This window comes from Lissotriton helveticus, chromosome 7 (genome assembly GCF_964261635.1).
Source record: "Lissotriton helveticus chromosome 7, aLisHel1.1, whole genome shotgun sequence".
NCBI lineage: Eukaryota > Metazoa > Chordata > Amphibia > Caudata > Salamandridae > Lissotriton > Lissotriton helveticus.
Window position 1 is genome coordinate 63,752,569 of NC_136068.1, and position 21,136 is coordinate 63,773,704.

Below are 21,136 nucleotides of genomic sequence, written 5' to 3' on the forward strand. Positions count from 1 at the left end.
ATTTGCAAGGACTGGCGGAACACGAACATGATTTGCATATTCTGGGACTGTGTCGTCCAGATAGGACGAAATAAAAATATCAGCTGCGGTCGGTTTGTGACGTAGCTTGGTCGGAATTAATGGTGGCGGGAAATTACTGGGTGCCTCTGGGGTCGCTTTTGGCAAGCCTTCGGCAAGGAGAGGATACATACCCTTAATAAGGGCATGCCTCTGTCTGTCTGACTGTTCGGTTTTGACTTGTTCACCTATCTCGATTAATTCTCTTTCTTGGGCTCGTTCCTGGGATTCTCTACTTAACTCTGATTTTCTGACTTCCTTTTCCGTTCTTCTATGAGCTTCCTTACGCCATAACTCGATGGCATCTTTCTGTGACTGTCTGGCTTTCTTTTTCCATAATGCTTCTTCTACTCGCATGATACATTCGGCATCCCATGTACCCGATACGGGCCATCTATACTTTTCTTCTAACTGTTTGGTATACTCTACCCATAAATCTAGATACAATATGGCGCTTATGCCATGTTTCTGATACATAAAGTGACCTGGACTGTCCCTAGGCGGGACAGGAACTGCTTCCTCTAACAGACCCTTTCTAGTTTTTAACTGACGTAACTTGGAAAATATAGGCATGACTGAACTGTAATCTGGACACAATACAATACACAATAAAAAACACGAAATCACATCGCACTCATACCACAACAGTAAATTACATGAAGAACATTATAAATAACAGTTCGAACAGAATATTACCTGGAATACTGAGAACAGAAATAGAACAGATTTTCTCGAGAACGGAACAGACTAGAGTTACTGGATGCACTGCTGTAACAGTACGGAACATACCGGTCCCATAAAGGGACGCATCAGGACCCGTATCCACCTAGGTGAACACTTCGTTTGTGAGTCTGGGCACCACCAACCCACGGACCAGGAGTCAATTTAGATTGGTCCTGTCTAGATACTACCCCAGCAATGGTACTCACCGGGCAGCACGGAACGGAAGGCCTCGAACGGGACTGGACGACGGACGACGAACTTCGGACTTCGGACTTCAGTTACAGGTGGGCCTCCGGATACCTCGGACCTTGGACTCTCGGCTTGGGCTCTGGTCGGGACTCGCCGCGTTCCTCCACCGTCTCGTTCGGATGCTGGACCGCCTCCTCCGTCTCCTCCGTGGGCCTGAGGGATACTTGAGCAGAAATATCTGCCACTGCGCAGAAGAGTTCCGTCACGACTGCAGAGGGTCAGGGGGTCGGCGTGGCTTCACCGACGCGTGGGGAAAGGGCAAGTCCCTATTCGGGCGCCATTATGTGGTAAATAAATAAATAATACCCTATTTTTGACTAGACTTATAGCATAACAGATAGCTCAATAAATAAGAGTCAAGATTCGAGGTAGTAGGAGTTTGTGCAGGTTTATTACAGCATAAGGACAGGATCAGGACAACCTGCATAGAACAGAGGTGACAGGGCCCAGCAGGACAACTGGGGCCCAGCAGGGGAAAAGAGGCCCAGCAGCTGCTGGGGCTAGGTCTGGGATGAGCGCGCTAACATTCAATAACAAAACACAGGCATATATACATAGCGCGAACACATAGCATTACATTGCAGTAGACGTAGCAGTGGGTGGAGCAGAAGGCGTGACGCGTAGCAGTCGCGAAAGATAACAGTAAAAATGGGTGTAACTGGGAGTATACATAGACATGTGGTGCAAACGTAACAGAATATGTCATGAATGGGCGGAAACATAGGAGGGGGCTACCTAAGGAGCCGGGACCTCTAACCTAATGGTGCGCGAAAACTAGCAATGACGTGTTACTAGGAGAAGCTGGGGGCTACGAACTCTGTGCTAGGAGCAGAGACTAGAGTCTGGAGGGTCGGAGCGACATGTACCTAAACCCTATCTGGTATCTAATGTTTAGGGAACATGTTGATATAGACTAGAAGTCATGAGGGGAAAAGCTAACTTGATTCTAAGACTGGACCATGCATTATTCTACATGTAGTGCGTGGTGAAAAATACTAAATGACCATTAAATACAGTATTTCTCTAACATGGAGACGAGAAGGCTAGACAATGACGGGAACTATTGATGCAGTTCAGTAGCTTAGGAATGCAGAGGAGGAGGACTGAACTGATAACTGGAACTATAACATACTTTTGGCAGACTCAGAGGCAGAGCCAAGCTGCACCGGGCACTGCGAGGCAGGAAGTAAGTGAAGGGTCGAGGATACAGGTGGGGGCTGTATCGCTCCTCTGCGAGGCTTTCAGGAGACAGGAGCTGAATCTGTGGTCCGGGCCCTTTTGAGGCCTGGAAACGGGGACTTTATAATGGAATAACGTGCACACTGGGAAACGTGGCAACATTACTTTACATAGGCCTGATATTCGTAGTATTCACGAGGACTGGAAAATAGCATACTAGAGGTGGACACAACTGTAATTGCGTCATTAATCGGACATGGGGAATAACATATGCATATTGGTCATGCACACATAACATATGATGGATGAGGCGTAGGGACACAGAACATGGCAAAATTTACTTTTCCACAAATGGTTGACAGAAAATTGAGAGTCTTCCTGAAAAGTGAAGATTAAATAAGTGAGGATCTTGAGAATGGGCAAAGGAGAGGGAGGATGTTTGGATGCGACTATGACGTCTGAGGGTTTTGGAAGAAAAGCATGAAGCCTGAGGGAAATCTGCAGGGGTTGTAGGCTTAGAGCAAGTTTGGACTCTGAGGCAGTGAAAAACACACCGAAAATATGATTATAGGAATGCTTTCAATCTGTCTAACCACTGGCATTCCTCGGAGTACGAAATCAAGAGGAGGGGGGGCACAGGGAGCTACATACAGGTCCAATGACTCGTGCTCCCTAGAAGACTGCACATCCGATGGGAGTCACTGTTCCTGTCAGAGAGAGGAGAAAGGAGGAGAAAGAGACTCTGGTCATCCTACTACTCAACTTATGGGGGATAGTGTGTCCTGATCTTGATGTTCTCACACACCCCGAAGGATGTCATGCTTCATCATAGGGCTGTTGCTCCTTGTCGGGCCGGCACTGCAATGCCCTACGGGTCTCGTGAAAGGTCACTTTGTCTGAGATCTTTTTATAAAGCTGTGTGGGTGCGTGCGGAGTGAGAGGCAGTGATGTCCTAATGTGAGATTAAAACATGACTGGAGGGGTGTTGGGTGAATTTATTAAGCAAGGAAGTCCCTCTGTCATTGTTAAAAACCAAGAAGGTGGTGCTGCTGTGAGGGATATACTGGCCCTCTGTAGATAGGTAACGTAGCGTACCCCTAATGGATATACTTATGGGTCAACATGTTTTGTGCTGATCAGTGGCCTCAGGAGGAGATCCGAAAGTGCTTCTTCAGGACCAAATAAATATATTTTTAAAGAGAGATAATTGGCCTATATTAATCTAGTACCACTAGGAAAGTGAAGGAGTATTACTCTGGAACGACATAAGAAAATAGCATGGAGAAGTAATTGTATGAGAAACTTAATGTATGTATTAATACATTGTGAAATTACCTGGATCTTCCATTGGTAGGCCAAGTGCTCATGATAATCTTCTGCTAGATTTAGCATGCAAACTGGGCAGCTATGAGTGAGCTATGTAGGAAAACGTATACAAAACAAGATGAACAAAACTTACTGGTGGTGGACATTTCTTTATGCCATGGCGAGGATGTCAAAATACACAGCTGAAGAAACAAATATAGAGCCCAGTATAGATTTTGTTAGGACAGCCATGGTCGTTTGGTGTAATACCAGCACAAACATAGACAAAAAAATAAATACTAGGCCCCCCCCATTGATGACAAACCTCAGATCACTGTAAAGCTGATCGGAAAGTAAAGATTAAATCGTAAACGGAGTGCTCACCCCAAAATTATGGGAAACAATACCCATGAGAATCGGCCCATGGGTCCCACAAGACAAGACCTGTACTGAGTTAAAAATGGAAATGAAGCAGCAGTAACATTAGTGTGGACACCAAGATGCTGCAGTGTGTTACCTTGTTCGAATAGTTAGTGCGTTACAGGGCAAAAACAGTACTCTCTGTGTCTTGTAGCTGCAGGTGCCGTTACACCTACCGACCTCACACCATCCCTGCCGGTAAAGTAAAGATGATGGTGTTTTGTTTTAAAGCTGCCAAACACTTGACGTGGACGTGGACAAATGGCATTTCCAGGTTACCAATCTAACATGCAAATCCAGTGTATGCTAGCAATTTTAGAATGAAGTTAATAACGAATTGAATACACACCAAATATTATCAGTTCCTAAGGCAATTGATGTTCTAACTAACTAATTCAGTAAGTGTTAGGACTGACTAATGGTAGTCGTATCAATGGTTAACGACGTGGGTGTGGAGGCCATATAGGAACATGTAGCGTAAATAGTGAAAAGAAGTGTATGGTGATGCCCTTCAAAACAGTATCCTGCCTGGTCGGCCTTGAGATTGGATGGTTCTAAATTATGGTGGTGGTATGAGTTCATTTGGTCCCACCCATGTTGCTGTTAGATGATTCATATGAGATACATGTTTGTTTTGCATACATGTGGAGAATGAAAGTGGTCAGTTGTAGGTCTGTAACTTTCAGAGTCATACGGAGTTCATGCAAAACATCCAGGGGGGAGCTTTAAACCTGACTCTTAGTCGATGGTGATGGGAGGGAGAGAGATGGTGTATGGCGCAAGTGTCTATATGTTCCTGGACAGTGTGGATATGGAGTCACGGGACTTCTATCCAGGGGATTTTGTCATTGAGACAACGCATGTTCGTCTGCAGATGGTGAACCCATCTCTGTTCTTTCCGGAATAGTGTCATTGTGTTCCACTGGGGGTCAGTCTCTAAGATCGTCCAATTGATCTGCTCAGATGTGTGTCCCTTTTCTATATAATGCGTACTCGTTTTAGTTGTACTGCAGCTGCAGTGGACATTGCTCCTGGGTTAATTGATTCTTACCCTAACTGGTCTGGTGGTCATCCCTACATAAAGGAGATTGCAAGGGCATCTGATAAGATACACACAGTTTTTCGTGTTACAATCGGTGTGTCTGCGTTGTGTCCATTCAAGATTGCCTAGCTGCAGTGTCCTAGTGTGAGTAGTAAGATTGCATATATTGCAGTTGCCACACAGGTAGTGTTCTTTAACTGCTGGTAAACCCCATAATGTAGTTTGACCCTCTGTTGGTTTTCTGTGAGGTCTAGTATGAACTAATAAATCTTTCAGGTTTTGTGTGAGTCTGAGGGCAAACCTAGGGTGCTCCAAGTTCATGTCAGATGTGTTGACAATGTGGCAATGTTTTAGTAGTATGTTTTGACTCTATTTGATTGAGGCGTGAATGTGGTCACGTACGTGAAGATATCTTCCTGGATTTTGGGATTGGTTTCCAGTAGAGCTTCAAGATGGTTGTTGTGTGCTCATTTTCTTGCAGTATTAATAATACGCTTCGGGTTGCTTCTTCTTTCCAGGTTCGTACTCAGTTGATCAGCTTGGATTTCCTAATCCTGGGTGGTGCTGCAGTTTCTCCTTAACCTAAAAAATTGTCCGTAAGGGAGATTCTCCCTTAGGGCTCTCGGGTGGTGGCTATTGTATGGTAGGAGGCTGTTCCGGTCTGCAGTTTTTCGGTCCTAGTTGCCAGTCTGCCCTGCTCCAAAGTAATGAGCAGGTCCAGAAAAGGAATTTCACTTGGTGATGTGGAGAGGGTAAACTTCAACAATGGGTCTTGTTGATTAAGCCAAGAGTGAAACTTGTTGCAGCGTGCCTCCATGACTGTCCATGAGACCAGGATGTTGTCAATGTTGGGTTTACACTCCTTTATCTCTCTGTGAAAGGGATTTGTCTCTGTCTGAATGCTTCATGAACATCAATTGCCTTAGGAATTGATAATAATTGGTGTGTATCTAATGCTTTATTAACTTCATTCTAAAACTGCGAGCATACACTGGATTCGCATGTTAGATTGGTAACTAGACAGACCAGTCTATATACTTACTAGCCCACTCCAAAATGGCCCCCACACTGACTCGAGCAGCTGCCGAGCATGCCACTTGCTCGCCACCGCCCACATGACCCGGAAACACCACTGGTCACGTCGAGTGTTTGGCAGCTTTAAAACAGAATACCGCATCTTTCCTTTACCGGCAGAGACTGAGTGAGGTCGGGTAGGTGTAACGGCACCAGCAGCTATGAGGCACAGTGAATACTATTCTTGCCCTGAGACACCCTGACTATTAGCATAAGGTAACAAACTGCAGCGTCTTGGTTTCAACCATTAATGTTACCGCTGCCTCATTTCCAATTTTAACTCATTACAGGTCTCGTGGGACCCTGAACCGATTCTCATGGGGATTGTTACCTGTAATTTCGGGGTGAGCACTCCGTTTACCATTTAACCTTTACTTTTCGATCACCTTATACACAGTGATCTGAGGTTTGCCATCAATGGGGGGACTAGTATTTTATTTATTTGTCTATTTTTGCACTGGTATTATACCAAACAACCATGGCGGTACTGACAAAAACTATACTGGACTCTATTTGTTTCCTCAACTGTGTATTTCAACATCCTTGCCATGGTATAAAGAAATGTCCACCACTATTTGTTCGCCTGGTTTTGTAAAATGTTTCCTCTATAGCTCACTCATAGCTGCACAGCCTGTATGCTAAGTCTATTGGAAGAGTATCATGAGCATTTGGCCTACCAATGGAAGATCCAGGTAATTTAACAATGTATTAATATATACAAAAAGTTTCTCATAAAATTACTTCTCCATGCTGTTTTGCTTTGCCGTTCCAGATGTCATCAGTGATGTAATCAGTGATGTCACTGACCATGTCATGTATGATGTAATATGTGATGTCATCAGCAGTACATTGTGGGGGCGCAAGTTAAAGTTAGCTGAACTAACTATAACAGGGGAATGTAACTGGTTTCGTATGAGTGAAATGTGCAACTAACTATAACGTCCCTGAAACCTATGTTTTTTTCAGTGAATTTCTAAGGTTTTTTTAAATGCTAATTTCTAACTATATCGTGCCTGAAACCTATGTTTTTTTCTGTGAATTCCAAAGGTTTTTAAATGCTAATTTCTAATTATAATATTCATTAAACCTATGTTTTTTTCTGTGTTTTTAAATTATCATCCCAGTCTCAACCTGGTGAAAACTGCCAATCTCGCCAGTTTTCCATTGATAGCTTCCGCCCAAAAAATCACCACAAATAGGAGCAACAACTAACGCTAATGATATGCAGAGTAGGCGTTCCCGTGTAAAAAAATACCACTTACCCATATTTTCAATACCCAGCCAAATCTGCGATGCGATCCAAAAACAGCCGATAAGCCGCGTTAGCAGTAAGAATTTAGCATCAGCCTTTTACTGGTTTAAAGCAGAACAAATACCTACAGTATGAAAGGGAGCCCAGCCCAGAGCCACATCCAAAGACTTCGGTTATGTAACTTTCTCTTGCTAATTCTACAAGTACGAACGTAGAGACTGGATCATTAGAGTACTGCAAGGAGAGTGTATAGTGAATTTATAAGTGCTTGGGGATTGCTGGAGTGATTGTATAAGTACATATGTTGGCGCAGCCTAACTCCGAACATGAGCTTGGCTCTAATAGACTGCCCTCCATGTGCTAAAAACTGCAATCTGAACTTTCCATGGCACTGTATTGCTACAGCTGCAACACTCCAGTGAATGTTCAAAACACATTCATATCCACACAGATGTGTCATGTCCACCATCTTTCATGTGTGGAACTATAGATGAATGTAGGGTCAGTGATTCCCCTTACCTTCCATGTTAGCCATGTTGTGAAACTTCACTCACAGAATGACACATTTGTGCTTGCGACCTGGGTGACAGCAGCACTACAACTCGGACACCGGCATCAGTTGATTCCTCATACAGCTCACGACAAAGCCACACCCATAGCTCTGGAGTCATTCTTCACAGCCTCACGCATTAAAAAAGACCGGGAAACTCTAAAATGGTGTCGAGCATATGTGCCCGGTCTTTTTTATTGGCAGGGTCACGTGTCCTGTGACGCCTGTGCTGGATGGGTGTGGTGTGGGTGTATACCAGCCATGAGGGAGTGGCTGTGGCATACTGACAACTAGACCTGTGACCAGTAGATCACTACAATGAAAATCTGGGCCATGTAGAGTTGTTGTCCTTCCCTGTAAGTGTACACGGAGTGTATGGCGTATGCCAGCCCTGCGTTAGTCAGCATCAAGTGCCTTTGTTAACTATGCAGTCTCAGCGAAATTGCTTAGTTCCTTCTGGGATACCAAATAACACTTACTTGAAATTGGACAGTTTCCCTTAAGTGTGTAATAAGAGAATAAGAGAATAATTAAAGAAAAATGGGAAGGAAGTGCTCACTTAAAGCCAGCTCAACAAACTTTGGGCACATTTGCACCGATTACTGTGGAATTTCTCTCTGGTGATGGTTAACTTTGCTCCAGTCTTGAATTGGCATTTATTTTCTCCCAACAACAATATGTGGTATTAAAGCCACCATTCGAATCACTTTTTTGTCTGTATTTATCCATATTTATTTTGTGCTAATATTCTATGAAGCGAAGCAGAAGTCTATTCTTGTTCCACTGCACAATGAGAGATCCTTTCAGGAGCAGCACAAAATGAAGAGTAACATCTGCCTGCCAAACGACACTTCAAATAAACATTGTTGATCACAATTCAATTTTTGTTGCAGATAAGAGGCTTAATATTCTCGTTGCGTGACGTAAGGCCTTATCACCTGGAAACAAAAATCAGCCGAGGAAATCAGCAGAGGAAGATTTTCTTTTCTTTTTCAGATATACAAGTCCAGCCTTCAAGAAGGAAATTTTAAATTTGACCATAGCTACTAGTGGCTTATCTGCTTCTGCTCTGAAGCGCAAGTCTATGCAGTCTTCAATGATTGACTTCCTACCGTCACTGAAGCGCCAGCGTGTTACAGTGGAGTCTTGTCCAGTGCAACCAACTAGTGATGAGGCTAGTAAAACTCAGCAAGAGTCTGCCAAGGACAGTTCACCTTTAAAAAGACTTCAACGTGTGCCAGAGAAAGAAACCGTCAAAATCCCTACTGCTGGAACACTAAACAGTGGTATTACTTTCAATAGGAATATAAATGGTTGTATCTTGAGTCAGGCAACATTGGATGTTCTTCCTGAAAACAGGCTCAATCAACAGGTCTTTCAGTGCACAATAACACCCAGGGCATGCACATAAGTAAAGAGTGGGCAGATGGCGAGGTTGGTCCTTCCGGTGACGGAAAAGTTTCGAGGCAGAAACAGCACACGAAGAAGATTAGGAAGCATAAGGTGAGCGCTGGTCACTTGGCAGCTGAAGACATTCTTACAGCTCAGCTCGAAAATACATTGGTGGTGACCGTACACAAATGTAATCCAAAACATATGGAGAGCAAATGCAGGGTATTTGACACTGCCTACTACTTGCCAAAGAAGATCGCCCTTTCAATGACCACCCTGATCTAATTCGCCTTCAGGCAAAGAATGGTAGTGCAATGGGCTGTGTTTTGCACAGCAATGTGACTGCAACTGAAATAATAAAACACATTGCACTAGAAATTCAACAAAGATTGGTCTGTTATATCAGACAACACAAACCAAAGATCACAGTATTAATTGACGAAAGCACTTCTATTAGCAATGCTTCTATCTTAATCATCTACCTCCGTGGCATTTTTGGAAATGAAAGTACCCCAGTGACCAACTATTTCGGCCTGCTGGAGCTGGCAGAAACAAATGCTCTTGGCGTAAAGACAGCTCTCCTAAGCTGCTTCGAACAAGTTGGACTCACAAAAAGTCTGCTACATGATATCTTGATTGCAGTATGTTCAGATGGAGCAGCAATAATGTTTGGTAAAAAGGAGGAGTAGTAACATTGCTGAAATCAGAATTTCCAAATCTTGTACTGACATGGCACTGTTTGGTTCACAGACTAGAACTTGCTGTGGCAGATACAGTTAATGAGGTTGCCGGGGTAATCACTTCAAGATGTTCATGGACTCATTGTATGCCACATACAGCATGTCACCAAAAAACCAGAGAGAGCTAAATCTGGCCAACAGCGAGCTATGTGTACAGCTTCAGAAGATAGGGAAAATGCTTGAAACTCAATGGATAGCATCCAGTTACAGATCTGTGAAAGCTGTTTGGAACTGCTTCCCTGCCTTGTGCAAACATTTTGAGAATGCTTCTAAAGACCCATCCAGACCCATAAGAGACCAGAGTAAGTATGAAGGTCTCTTGAAGAAGCTTACATCCTATTCTTTTATCAGAGATTTGGGGGTAATGTGTGATGCACTTTAAGAGCTCAAAGACTTATCACTCACCTTACATAGGAGGGACATTACAATTGTTAATGCCCACAGGCTTTTGGTTAGTCAAGTACGTATATTAAGAGCAATGAAGGACTCACCAGGGGAGTTTGCTTCCGCGGCTCAGAGAGCAGTTGACAAGGGCAAATTCAAGAATGTTCCTCTTTTCCATGGTAGAAGTAACTGTTGCCCTTAATCCAAATCAGTTTTACCAAAGTCTGTCTGTAAATATCAATAAATAATGTGCCCCAGATTCTGAGAAAGAACTTATAGCCAGCTTCAGTGTGCTAGATGCAGGCACCTTGCCTTCTGGTGATGAATGCATTCATTATGGGGAAACACAGATCCAGAAATTGTGTTCAGAGTTTCAGCTGCCAGCAAGAGATACTATCCAAGCTTTTAGACTTTTCAAAGATTTCGGTGGAAAGAAAACCCCTGAAGCATTAAAAAAGTTAGTAGTTTGCATGGAAACCCTGGCAGCAAGTAATGCGGATTGCGAGAGAGGTTTCAGCACAATGAACTTAATTGCTAGTCCAACAAGGACCTCTCTTCTTGTAGAGACCATTTCTTCATGCTTATGGGTAAAACTCAATGGTCCTCCATTTGAAACATTTGACGCAAAGCTATATGTAAAGAGTTGGCTGGCAAAAGGCATAAGGTCTGCTGAAGAAAATTGTTGTGAGAAACCCCAGCAAAATAAACACAGTGAATATCTTCAAGGGTTTTGGGAAGTCCTGCAGTAGATTTCTTAGTAATGTAAATAATGTATACCTGTTTTTTTAAAGTGTTTGGTATTTTATGGCTTATACTTAATAAATATACTTTTTTGCCTATTTTATTATCCTTTGTTGGATGTGACTTCATGATTTTCTTAAGCACACAATGCTAGTTATCTTGATTTAGACCACGCCCCTACTCGGATAGGCCACACCCCTTTAAGAAATTTGCCATGCCCCTTTTAGAGCACCCCCAGTTTTTTTTCCCACTTAAAGCCCTGGTGGCACGCATCAAAATGGAATCATGGTTTGCTGCTATAACAAGCGGTTGCATTTGTCCCGCAACCTTTGAAAGTGAAAGCGTGCACAGCGCGCTGAAAGTAAATAAAAGCACGTCCTCGTGACTCAAGCAGGACAAACAATAAAAAATATAGTGCTTACGGTGTAAGAACCGAAGTAAAGGGGCCAGTAGCCATGGGAGGATACAAATGAAGACAAAGCCGTACTAAGGCGGGACTAACAAGACTATTAAGGAATTTGACGCCAGCATTTACAAAGGACAAAGACATGGAGCCAGTGACAAATGTGGGCCGTGTTTCTCCTCAGTACATTACCTACAGCAGATCACCAGAGCCGCGCTTGCGCGCTGGCTCAGGCTTGACCTAAAAATGTATGTGTCATAACTTGTGCTCATGTAAAGCGCTCCAATACCTTTGGGTAGAGTTTGCGCTATACAAATCTGCCCAAAAAAATAGAGCATTTTCCTAAAATGTACACACTATAGGTTTTGAAGATGGTTGTCGTGAAACAGCCAATGAAGGACCACAACTAGTAAACTCACATGTTCCACATTAACTAAGAAATCGCTGGATTTTGTTAAAAAAACATGTTTTTCTTAATTTTATAGGACGCCTAAAACTGAGATGGGGAATCCTAAGAAACACAGTATTTTTAAGTTGCAAATACTTATGGCCAAAAATACATTTCTCTCCGATTTTGTTGACATTAAACTCTTAACACAAATTATTGCAAGCGTTAAAAGATCAACGTTTATAGAATTTTCTTTATTCAAATGCTGCTAATGTTTCATGCTTTTTTGCCATTTTCTCGGTTTGTGGAATGCAGAGAAGGGAGCACAGGTAGAATGCAAAGAATAGGACCTTATTCACAAAAATAAACCTAGCCTTTTGGTCTACGCATACTATTTTTTGCTATTCACCAACTCTGAGTGCAGTTTTACGTGTAGTACCTTCAGAACTACAGAGAACCCAGCAGTCATAAAGATACTACACGTAAATACTACACTTGAAGTATGTAAATAGTAGGGGGAAAAAATAGTAAACTTGCACGAAAAAGTGCAATACAGTGACCCAGCCCTGCCAATACATCATCCGGACCCCTGAAGACTTGGCAGACACAATTTACACCTTGGTTAGAGTTTCCAGAAGTCTCCACTGGAGCCACTAAACGTCCACTGTCGCTATTGTTTTATGACATGCACATATCCTCTATTTAGTGTACACCTCAAGGATCTTCACCCATCGCAATGCAATATTTAGGCAAATGTTGCCCTCCCCTGACCTGCCACCTTCATTCTCTAAAGACCCAGAGGTAGTTATTGATTGTTCTTAGAAGAATCTTTTATGCCAATAGTTATTCAAATGTTTATGAACCAGAACCTTTTTTTAATGGTAATGTTAAACTCTCTCTTTCTTAACAACAAAGTAATTCTTCCACAAGTTATCCTTTCTTGGTACTTTATCACAAGGGGTCAGGCAGGCATTATCAACCCTGTTACTATTGTATTATGGGGCATTAATTGCTTCCAGCTGCACTGAAGTAATCTCTACTTATAAGGTTTTCACTTCAAATATTTTCCTTGCTTTCTTTGAACTATTCATCCTCTAACTCTGGTGCTTTCAAAGAACTCTTTAGAGTGAGAAATACAGAGAATGAGATATTACCTATTTAGATTGTGGTGTATGGTCAAAATATCGAGTCCAAAATATCGAGTAACACAAATATCGAGTCCAAAATATAGAATGGACAAAATATCGAATGGACAGAATAGACATCAAAAATATAGTTTTGAAGGTAATTAATGTAATATCGATTTTAAAAATATAGACAGTCAAAATATCGAAGTACATAATATAGGTTGTTAAAAATATCTAATTTTAATAATATCAATTTTTTATAAGTGTTTTGTATGTTAGTATATGTATGAAAAGTGTATATTTTTTTGTAATTTATTTTAAGTAATTAATTTATTTCTGTGGCGGGTTGTGGGTTTATAGGGGATTAGGCTGGGAAGTATTTTAATTATAATTAATTAAATATGTTAATTTTTTATTAGTATTTATTTTGAAAACATTGTTAAGTAATTTTTAATTGGTAATTAATGAATTCTTAATTGATAATTAATGCTTATTAAATGATTAATTGATAATTATGTGAATAATATTAATGTATTTTCTGTAGAGGTTTGTGGGTTTATAGGGGAATAGGGTGGGAAGTAATTTAATTATAATTAATTAAATATGTAAATTTGTTTATTGGTATTTATTTTAAATAAATTGTTAATTAATTTTTAATTGGTAAATAATTGATTCTTAATTGGTAATTAATTTTTATTTATTGATTAATTGATAATTATGTGAATTATATTAATTTATTTTCACTCTAGATTCGGAATAGTAAAATTTACCCCTATGCTATCCAACGCTTTCCCTACTGATGCACTCTCTGGAGTGGGAATAGTAATTTTTACCCCTACGCTATCCAACGCTTTCCCTACTGTTGCACTCTCTAGAGTGTGAACAGCCATTTTTACCCCTACACTATCCAATGCCTTCCCTACTGTTGCACTCTCTGGAGTGGGAATAGTAATTTTTACCCCTACGCTTTACAATGCTTTCCCTACTGTTGCACTCTCTCCAGTGGGTATCGTAATTTTTACCCCTACGCTATCCAATGCTTTCCCTACTGTTGCACTCTCTGGAGTGGGAATAGTAATTTGTACCCCTACGCTATCCAACGCTTTCCCTACTATTGTACTCTCTGGAGTGGGAATAGTAATTTTTACCCCAACGCTATCCAACGCCTTCCCTACTGTTGCACTCTCTGGAGTGGGAATAGTAATTTTTACCCCTACGCTATCCAAAGCCTTCCCTACTGTTGCACTCTCTGGTGTGGGAATAGTAATTTTTACCCCTACTCTATCCAACGCTTTCCCTACTGTTGCACTCACTGGAGTGGGAATAGTAATTTTTACCCCTACGCTATCCAACGCTTTCCCTACTGTTGCACTCTCTGGAGTGGGAATAGTAATAGTTACCCCTACGCTATCCAACGCTTTCCCTACTGTTGCACTCTCTGGAGTGGGAATAGTAATTTTTACCCCTACACTATCCAACGCTTTCCCTACTGTTGCACTCTCTGGAGTGGGAATAGTAATTTTTAGCCCCTATGCTATCCAACGCTTTCCCTACTGTTGCACTCTTTGGAGTGGGAATAGTAATTTTTACCCCTACGCTATCCAACGCGTTCCCTACTGTTGCACTTCCAGGAGTGGGAATAGTAATTTTTACACTCCTGCTATCCTATGGTAATAATATAGTGTATTTTTTATTAATATTATGTTAATATATATATATATATACATATATATATATTCTGTTTCACAAGTTGCCTTTCTCGGAATGCACTCTCCAGCCGGAGTTTTCAAAGCGCAGGGACACTCATAGATGAAAGACAAATAAAATCTTCCTGCATGCCTCGCCTGACGCGTTTCAGAGATAGACTCTTTCATCAGAGGCCGCATGCTCTGCAGTGTTTGTTTCAAACTCCTCCAACTGATTATCCCCTCTTTAAGTAACATGCCCATCCGGGATTTTGTTGTGTTGCATCACGGGAGTTGGAGTTCTCTTTAAACCCATGTGGGTCAGAAACACAGAACACTTTCAATTTGTAAGCAGCATACCTTCTTTTATTTAGCAAAATGTTCAGTCATCATGGAATGTCCCCAAATATAAAGCATATCCTGCTGTTCCAACGTAGCGCTAAACCTTCTCAGGCCACAGGAATTGCCATGAATCATGCAAAGGTGCACTCCCCGGCCTGGCCCGGCCGTTTTAAATTCTGTTTCACAAGTTGCCTTTCTCGGAATGCACTCTCCAGCCGGAGTTTTCAAAGCGCAGGGACACTCATAGATGAAAGACAAATAAAATCTTCCTGCATGCCTCGCCTGACGCGTTTCAGAGATAGACTCTTTCATCAGAGGCCGCATGCTCTGCAGTGTTTGTTTCAAACTCCTCCAACTGATTATCCCCTCTTTAAGTAACATGCCCATCCGGGATTTTGTTGTGTTGCATCACGGGAGTTGGAGTTCTCTTTAAACCCATGTGGGTCAGAAACACAGAACACTTTCAATTTGTAAGCAGCATACCTTCTTTTATTTAGCAAAATGTTCAGTCATCATGGAATGTCCCCAAATATAAAGCATATCCTGCTGTTCCAACGTAGCGCTAAACCTTCTCAGGCCACAGGAATTGCCATGAATCATGCAAAGGTGCACTCCCCGGCCTGGCCCGGCCGTTTTAAATTCTGTTTCACAAGTTGTCTTTCTCGGAATGCACTCTCCAGCCGGAGTTTTCAAAGCGCAGGGACACTCATAGATGAAAGACAAATAAAATCTTCCTGCATGCCTCGCCTGACGCGTTTCAGAGATAGACTCTTTCATCAGAGGCCGCATGCTCTGCAGTGTTTGTTTCAAACTCCTCCAACTGATTATCCCCTCTTTAAGTAACATGCCCATCCGGGATTTTGTTGTGTTGCATCACGGGAGTTGGAGTTCTCTTTAAGAACACTTTCAATTTGTAAGCAGCATACCTTCTTTTATTTAGCAAAATGTTCAGTCATCATGGAATGTCCCCAAATATAAAGCATATCCTGCTGTTCCAACGTAGCGCTAAACCTTCTCAGGCCACAGGAATTGCCATGAATCATGCAAAGGTGCACTCCCCGGCCTGGCCCGGCCGTTTTAAATTCTGTTTCACAAGTTGCCTTTCTCGGAATGCACTCTCCAGCCGGAGTTTTCAAAGCGCAGGGACACTCATAGATGAAAGACAATAAAATCTTCCTGCATGCCTCGCCTGACGCGTTTCAGAGATAGACTCTTTCATCAGAGGCCGCATGCTCTGCAGTGTTTGTTTCAAACTCCTCCAACTGATATATATATATATATATATTACCTACTGGCAGTCGCCAGTAGGTATATATAGTTAGGATTTTTTTGAATAGGGATTTCTGAAAATTCTATGTTGAATAACTTTGGCGTTGATGGACGGAATTGGCTGAAATTTCCAGGAAAATGGCACATTTTGTTTCTGAGCGTCCCCTGAAGGTTTGGGGTGGTTTCGTCAAGCGGGGGCCGAGAAAAAAGGGGGGTCCCAAAACGTGTTTTTAACATTGAGTTTTCCATAGGGCGGTTGGACTCACTTTTAGCTCGAACGGCTGAATGGATTTCCACAAAACTTGGCAAAATTGTAGGGACTGGTAGCCCGATGTGCCTTTGCTATGTCTCAAGATATATGCTCCAGTGGTTTTTACGAAAATTAACTTTGAAAAATATATATTGGGCTACATTGGGCTATATATATGGTAGAGCCCAAATGTAGCCCAATGTAGCCCAAAGATGGCCACCAAAGACAAAAAAAAATGTAGCCCAAATATCAGCCAGATGTAGCCCAACTATAGCCCAGTGACAGAATGTCCCAGAGTGTTCTAAAGAACAACTAGAGCGCTAACAGTCTTACTTATGACAAAAGTATGGCACACCTGAAGTCATCTTGATTGGAATAAAGTGTTAACACTTAAAACATTTAATTTGCAAAGGAACAAAATGAGGGGGTTCATTTTGCCATAGAAATTATGATTAGTGCTGAAGAAAGAAAAATTAGGGCACATTTTGAGTGACTTCTCAAATCCTCTTATATTTCATTAAAAAAATTCTGATATGCAGTCTCCCAAGATGGCCACCAGGGACAAAAGAGCCCAAATGTAGCCCAAATATCAGCCAGATGTAGCCCAACTATAGCCCAATGACAGAATGTGCCAGAGTGTTCTAAAGAACAACTAGAACGCTAACAGTCTTACTTATGACAAAAGTATGGCACACCTGAAGTCATCTTGATTGGAATAAAGTGGTAACACTTAATACATTTAATTTGAAAAGGAACAAAATGAGGGGTTTCATTTTGCCATAGATATGATATATATATATATATATATATATATATATATATATATATATATATATATATATATATATATATATATATATATATATATATGCAAAAAAGAAGGAGAGAACTCTGGGTAGGTCTCAGTTTAGGTGGAAAGCAGGTCCTGTTAGAGCACTCTCAACACCAGCGACACTCTAGATCTGCTCACCTCAAATGTCTGTTTTTCTATCAAAGTTTTTAAGCATAGGATTAGACAGTGCTATCCATGCCGAGATAGAAAATGACAAAGTCTTTCGCCATTTAAACAGCAAAGTCTTTAAGCATAGGACTAGTACAGTGCAGTCCTTGCCGAGCTGTCAAATAACAAAAGCCATTTATCACTCCAGGCACAATATTAAAGCTTTGAATTGGTAAAATACCAACTCAAGCCAACCTGAAATGAATAAAAGCAACCCCTGACACAGTGTTTCGCTCTAATTAGAGCTCTTCAGAGAGGTATAGCTTTGTCCAGACACAAGGGAGCACCCAGCATTAAGTCAAAACAAAACCCTTTCAGGCATAAATGGCTTTTGTTATTTGACAGCTCGGCAAAGACTGCACTGTACTAGTCCTATGCTTAAAGACTTTGCTGTTTAAATGGCGAAAGACTTTGTCATTTTCTATCTCGGCATGGATAGCACTGTCTAATCCTATGCTTAAAAACTTTGATAGAAAAACAGACATTTGAGGTGAGCAGCTCTAGAGTGTCGCTGGTGTTGAGAGTGCTCTAACAGGACCTGCTTTCCACCTAAACTGAGACCTACCCAGAGTTCTCTCCTTCTTTTTTGCATAATTTATGCGTCACTCTATGCCTGAAAGGGTTTTGTTTTGACTTAATACTGGGTGCTCCCTTGTGTCTGGACAAAGCTATACCTCTCTGAAGAGCTCTAATTAGAGCGAAACACTGTGTCAGGGGTTGCTTTTATTCATTTCAGGTTGGCTTGAGTTGGTATTTTACCAATTCAAAGCTGTAATATTGTGCCTGGAGTGATAAATGGCTTTTGTTATTTGACAGCTCGGCAAGGACTGCACTGTACTAGTCCTATGCTTAAAGACTTTGCTGTTTAAATGGCGAAAGACTTTGTCATTTTCTATCTCGGCATGGATAGCACTGTCTAATCCTATGCTTAAAAACTTTGATAGAAAAACAGACATTTGAGGTGAGCAGATCTAGAGTGTCGCTGGTGTTGAGAGTGCTCTAACAGGACCTGCTTTCCACCTAAACTGAGACCTACCCAGAGTTCTCTCCTTCTTTTTTGCATAATTTATGCGTCACTCTATGCCTGAAAGGGTCTTGTTTTGACTTAATACTGGGTGCTCCCTTGTGTCTGGACAAAGCTATACCTCTCCGAAGAGCTCTAATTAGAGCGAAACACTGTGTCAGGGGTTGCTTTTATTCATTTCAGGTTGGCTTGAGTTGGTATTTTACCAATTTAAAGCTGTAATATTGTCCCTGGAGTGATAAATGGCTTTTGTTATTTGACAGCTCGGCAAGGACTGCACTGTACTAGTCCTATGCTTAAAGACTTTGCTGTTTAAATGGCGAAAGGCTTTGTCATTTTCTATCTCGGCATGGATAGCACTGTCTAATCCTATGCTTAAAAACTTTGATAGAAAAACAGACATTTGAGGTGAGCAGATCTAGAGTGTCACTGGTGTTGAGAGTGCTCTAACAGGACCTGCTTTCCACCTAAACTGAGACCTACCCAGAGTTCTCTCCTTCTTTTTTGCATAATTTATGCGTCACTCTATGCCTGAAAGGGTTTTGTTTTGACTTAATACTGGGTGCTCCCTTGTGTCTGGACAAAGCTATACCTCTCTGAAGAGCTCTAATTAGAGCGAAACACTGTGTCAGGGGTTGCTTTTATTCATTTCAGGTTGGCTTGAGTTGGTATTTTACCAATTCAAAGCTGTAATATTGTGCCTGGAGTGATAAATGGCTTTTGTTATTTGACAGCTCGGCAAGGACTGCACTGTACTAGTCCTATGCTTAAAAACTTTGCTGTTTAAATGGCGAAAGACTTTGTCATTTTCTATCTCGGCATGGATAGCACTGTCTAATCCTATGCTTAAAAACTTTGATAGAAAAACAGACATTTGAGGTGAGCAGATCTAGAGTGTCGCTGGTGTTGAGAGTGCTCTAACAGGACCTGCTTTCCACCTAAACTGAGACCTACCCAGAGTTCTCTCCTTCTTTTTTGCATAATTTATGAGTCACTCTATGCCTGAAAGGGTTTTGTTTTGATATATATATATATATATATATATATATATATATATATATATATATATATATATATATATATATATATATATATATATATATATATATATATATATATATATATATATATATATATATATATATATATATATATATTACCTACTGGCGGTCGCCAGTAGGTATATATAGTTAGGATTTTTTTGAATAGGGATTTCTGAAAATTCTATGTTGAATAACTTTGGCGTTGATGGACGGAATTGGCTGAAATTTTCAGGAAAATGGCACATAATGTTTCTGAGCGTCCCGTGAACGTTTGGGGGGGTTTCGTCAAGCAGGGGCCGAGAAAAAAGGGGGGTCCCAAAACGTGTTTTTAACATTGAGTTTTCCATAGGGCGGTTGGACTCACTTTTAGCTCGAACGGCTGAATGGATTTCTATGAAACTTGGTAAAATTGTAGAGACTGTTTGCCCGATGTGCCTTTGCTAGGTCTCAAGATATGTGCTCCAGTGGATTTTGAGAAATTAACGTTCAAAAAAATATATATATCTGTGACAGCGTCCCGGTTAGCGCCCCGGTTCGCGTACCAGACGCGTAACGGAACTTCGCGAGGAGAAGCGGATTGGCTCTCCGGTGACTGTCAACTTTCTAAACAGTCCGGAGCGGCCGCCATCTTGTCTCTCGGTAGGATCGAGAGACAAGAGGTGGAAATAAACAAAGGGGGAAATGAATGAAAGGGGGCAAGGTAGACCCCTCCTGACCCCCTAGGATTGATGTGGGGGCTATTAAAGGGACCCGCGGGGCAAAAAAATATATATATTTTTTTCGATTTTTGGCGGTTGAAGCGCTACCCGGTACGCGAACCGGGTAGCTCACCGGTAGCGTAACGGGAGTCCGCCATGTTGTGTTTCGGACGAATTTAGTCACAAGATGGAGGATAAACAATGTTGGGAATGGGTATAAGGGGGCACGGGAGACATATCCTGACCCCTAGGTTTTCTGAGGGTGGCTGAGGAGGCCCATATATGTAAAAAAACCACCTTTTTTTTTCAAATTTTCGCACGGTTAGCGCCCGGTCTGCGCACCGGGTAGCGTTCCGGAAAGCGTAACAAGGGGAACACCAAGGGAAATATTAAAATAATATTTTAGAGTGCTTTGAGGTAGGGTAGCTCTGAATAGAGCTGTTGTGTTGTGTGGGTGATGTAAGTACCAACATGTAGGTACCAATGAAGAGTCTAAAATTCAATGTACACCGTCTCCTCTGTAGATATTTTGTATGTTCTAATATGGGTTATTTAAATGTAAATGTGTGGATAGCAATTGTATTTTTGAACTGATTGTTCTTTCCTCTTAGTCCTCCTCTTTGGTTTTTTTCCCCACACTCTTCTTCAGCATGATAGTTGATAAATTCGTTCCCTCAAAAAATTTATATACATAACAAAATTATATTAAATACATATAAAATATATTTTTCCTTTAAAAGAAGAATACATTTTACAGCTTGTGATATTTGCTATTAAAAAACCATTGAAATTCACTGAA

At 41.4% G+C, this 21,136-nt stretch overlaps 1 protein-coding gene across 1 annotated transcript in view; it reads left to right on the top strand.

The window, feature by feature from the left end:
- The window catches only part of LOC144768926 (uncharacterized), a 282,473-nt gene that overhangs the window by 182,006 nt on the left and 79,331 nt on the right, over positions 1 to 21,136 (top strand). Inside the window, exon 12 of the mRNA XM_078652934.1 lies at positions 8,848 to 9,137. Within this exon, the coding sequence (XP_078509060.1) occupies positions 8,848 to 9,137 (290 nt within the window). The remainder of the gene's footprint in view (positions 1 to 8,847; positions 9,138 to 21,136) is intronic.